The 2,500-nt window shown below is 65.4% G+C and overlaps 1 protein-coding gene across 2 annotated transcripts in view; it reads right to left on the bottom strand.

The window, feature by feature from the left end:
* The window catches only part of CHLRE_05g232500v5 (uncharacterized protein), a 16,682-nt gene that overhangs the window by 5,092 nt on the left and 9,090 nt on the right, over positions 1-2,500 (bottom strand). For both annotated transcript variants that reach the window (XM_043062157.1, XM_043062158.1), the window contains exons 19-24: positions 2,253-2,495; positions 1,601-1,765; positions 1,383-1,484; positions 941-1,057; positions 583-692; positions 197-335 (exon numbers count right to left, since the gene is read on the bottom strand). In XM_043062157.1, coding sequence (XP_042924556.1) covers positions 197-335; positions 583-692; positions 941-1,057; positions 1,383-1,484; positions 1,601-1,765; positions 2,253-2,495 — 876 coding nt within the window. The remainder of the gene's footprint in view (positions 1-196; positions 336-582; positions 693-940; positions 1,058-1,382; positions 1,485-1,600; positions 1,766-2,252; positions 2,496-2,500) is intronic.

The following is a 2,500-nucleotide window of genomic DNA, read 5'->3' as shown; positions in this document are numbered from 1 at the left end:
GAGCGTCCCATGCCCCACGCTGGCGCCTCTCCGATTGCTCCCATACCTACGACTCCTTGGCGTCGTCCATCCACTCGCCAAGCCCCCACCCCCCACCCGGTCCCTCGCGCCCCCCCCCCGGCCCGCTCTGCTCCTCGCTCCCGCTCCCGCTCCTGCACCGCGCACCAACAGCGAGCCAACCAAGCCACCCCCTCACCATCTCCTCGCTGGTCAGCCCGGTCAGGCTGGCGAATTGCGGGTCGGTGCACAGCACAAGCCCGTTGGGTGCCACCCAGGCGCGCACGTTGTGCGGGTCCAGGGGCGCCGGCCTCATCACGCCCAGGAAGATGGAATCCCTGCAACAGCAGAAGATAAATAAACGCCGTACCGCAGCGTTAGGCTGATGATACGGTACCGTAGTTGCGGGCGCCAGGGCCTATCTACGATACCAGCAGCATCAGCACCCGCTTCGGCGCCGCAGCCAAGCAGGGCTCCACAGGGCCTGATCAAGCAATCAACACCACGGACATCAGCCCCGAGCGGTGCCGTCGCCAACCAGGCAGGCAGGCGGGCAGGCAGGCGGGCAGGCATGCGCTCACTCACGTGCCTATGCCGGAGAGCTTGGTGACGCACAGCTGCAGCGGGAACACCACACGGTCCCGGTGCAGCGCCACCACGTCGCGCACGCTGTCCAGGATGTGAGGCTCGCCGCCCTGCGGCGTTCGGGGGGTGTTTTGAGTTGGCGTTATGGCATAATTATGGGTCCCTTCTTGCAATCTCGCATCCATGCTTATAAGCCCAATCCGATGATTTGGTTTTCCTGGTCGTGTTCGGTTTGCGTCCCTTAGGTCAGCAGGCAGCTTGCGAGAGTGATTATTCAAAGAGTGGAGAGATCCAGCACTGTCCAGCAGCACCCTTTCACGGCCGCTGGCCGGCACCTGCTGCAGTAGCGGCAGCGCACCTGCACATATCGCTGCATGTAGCCGGCGTGGCGGCCGGCGAAGGGCTGCGGCATGATCAGGCTGACGCTGGCTCCCTCGAGCTCGGAGCGTAGGTAGCCCAGCAGCGGCGTCACACACTGGCGGGTGCGGCGGTGCGGGGGTGCATACAGGGGTTGTCGCGGGCGGGGTTGCAGCAGGGATGGGAAACGCGGTGGTGAATTGCGATACGTTAAATGAGAGACAGGCACGGCCTGGCGAGAGCCTAGCAAGGTAGCAGTGTGCACAGCTAGCGGCCCGGTGCAGGCGGAGAGGAGGCAAGTCAGGCGGTTCGCGCGGCGACCCCCAGCCACGCACAGCAAAGCAGCTAGCAAGCACGGCTCACGAGCACCATGCCCGCCACCGCCGATGAAACGTCGTGGAAGCACTCACAGCCAAACTGATCCCCCGCCCGCTCGCGCTCACCGAGTTGACCATCATGATGTTTCCCTCGTGGTTGATGACCATGCATGCGTCCTCGTGCAGGTCCATGGACGTCAGGAAGTCGGGCTTGTCGCTTCCTTCAATCTACGACAGAATAAAATAGAAAATCAACTTGGCAAGAGAAAGGTGTCGAGTCACAACCACACATACATGCATGTGATGATAGCAAACACAATCAACGAGGCTCACACCGCACACACCTTGAGGTCCAGCGACAGCAGTCCATCGGCGCCGCCGTTGCGGGCTGCCTCGGTGTAAGCTCGCGACGCCGCGACTGGGTCGTTGCGCACGTCCTCCAGGAACTTGCCGTAGCAGCGCAGCAGCTTGCCGTTGCTGGGGTAGCGCTCCAACACGCGCCTGTACACCTGTGGGGCACATTAGAGCGTGTGTGTGCGTGCGCGTGTACGTACGTGTGCGTGTGCGTGTTTTCGTGTGCGGGGCACGGCGCGGGCATTGGTTGGACACATCTACACGCATGCACACGCTCGCCACATGCACGCCCACAACCGACATCGCCGCATTGCGGTGGTGTTCCGGTTGGCCACGCCGACTTGCCTTCGGTGTTAGACGCCCCGACCATCAGCAGCAGCCAACAGGGCCACGCTAGCCACCCACGCCACCCACGCCACCCACCCACGCCACCCACGCCACCCATCCACGCCACCCACCCACGCCACCCATCCACGCCACCCACCCACGCCACGCCACCCACGCCACCCACCCACCCAGGCCACCCACGCCACCCACGCCACCCACCCGCCCACGCCACCCACCCACCCACGCCACCCACCCACGCCACGCCACCCACGCCACCCACCCACCCAGGCCACCCACGCCACCCACGCCACCCACCTGGTGCGCTGTGTCCGCCGCCGCCTCCACCGCCGCCAGGGTCTCCTGCATCGCCGCCGCCGCCACCCGGCCCTTGCCCAGCAGCAGCGACCAGAAGTCGCGCTGAGCCGCCAGCGCCGCCTTGTGCACACGTACGACCGCCCTGCGCGGCGGTGTGGTAGGAGGCGTGAGGCGTGGTGCGTGGTGCGAGTGTGGTGGTGTGAGCGGCGGGCTCAGGCGGTACAAATGTGTGCTACCGGTAATCTGCG

This window comes from Chlamydomonas reinhardtii, chromosome 5 (genome assembly GCF_000002595.2).
Source record: "Chlamydomonas reinhardtii strain CC-503 cw92 mt+ chromosome 5, whole genome shotgun sequence".
Lineage (NCBI taxonomy): Eukaryota > Viridiplantae > Chlorophyta > Chlorophyceae > Chlamydomonadales > Chlamydomonadaceae > Chlamydomonas > Chlamydomonas reinhardtii.
Note: the sequence above shows the minus strand (reverse complement) of the source record. Positions and strands in the feature narration are given on the sequence as shown.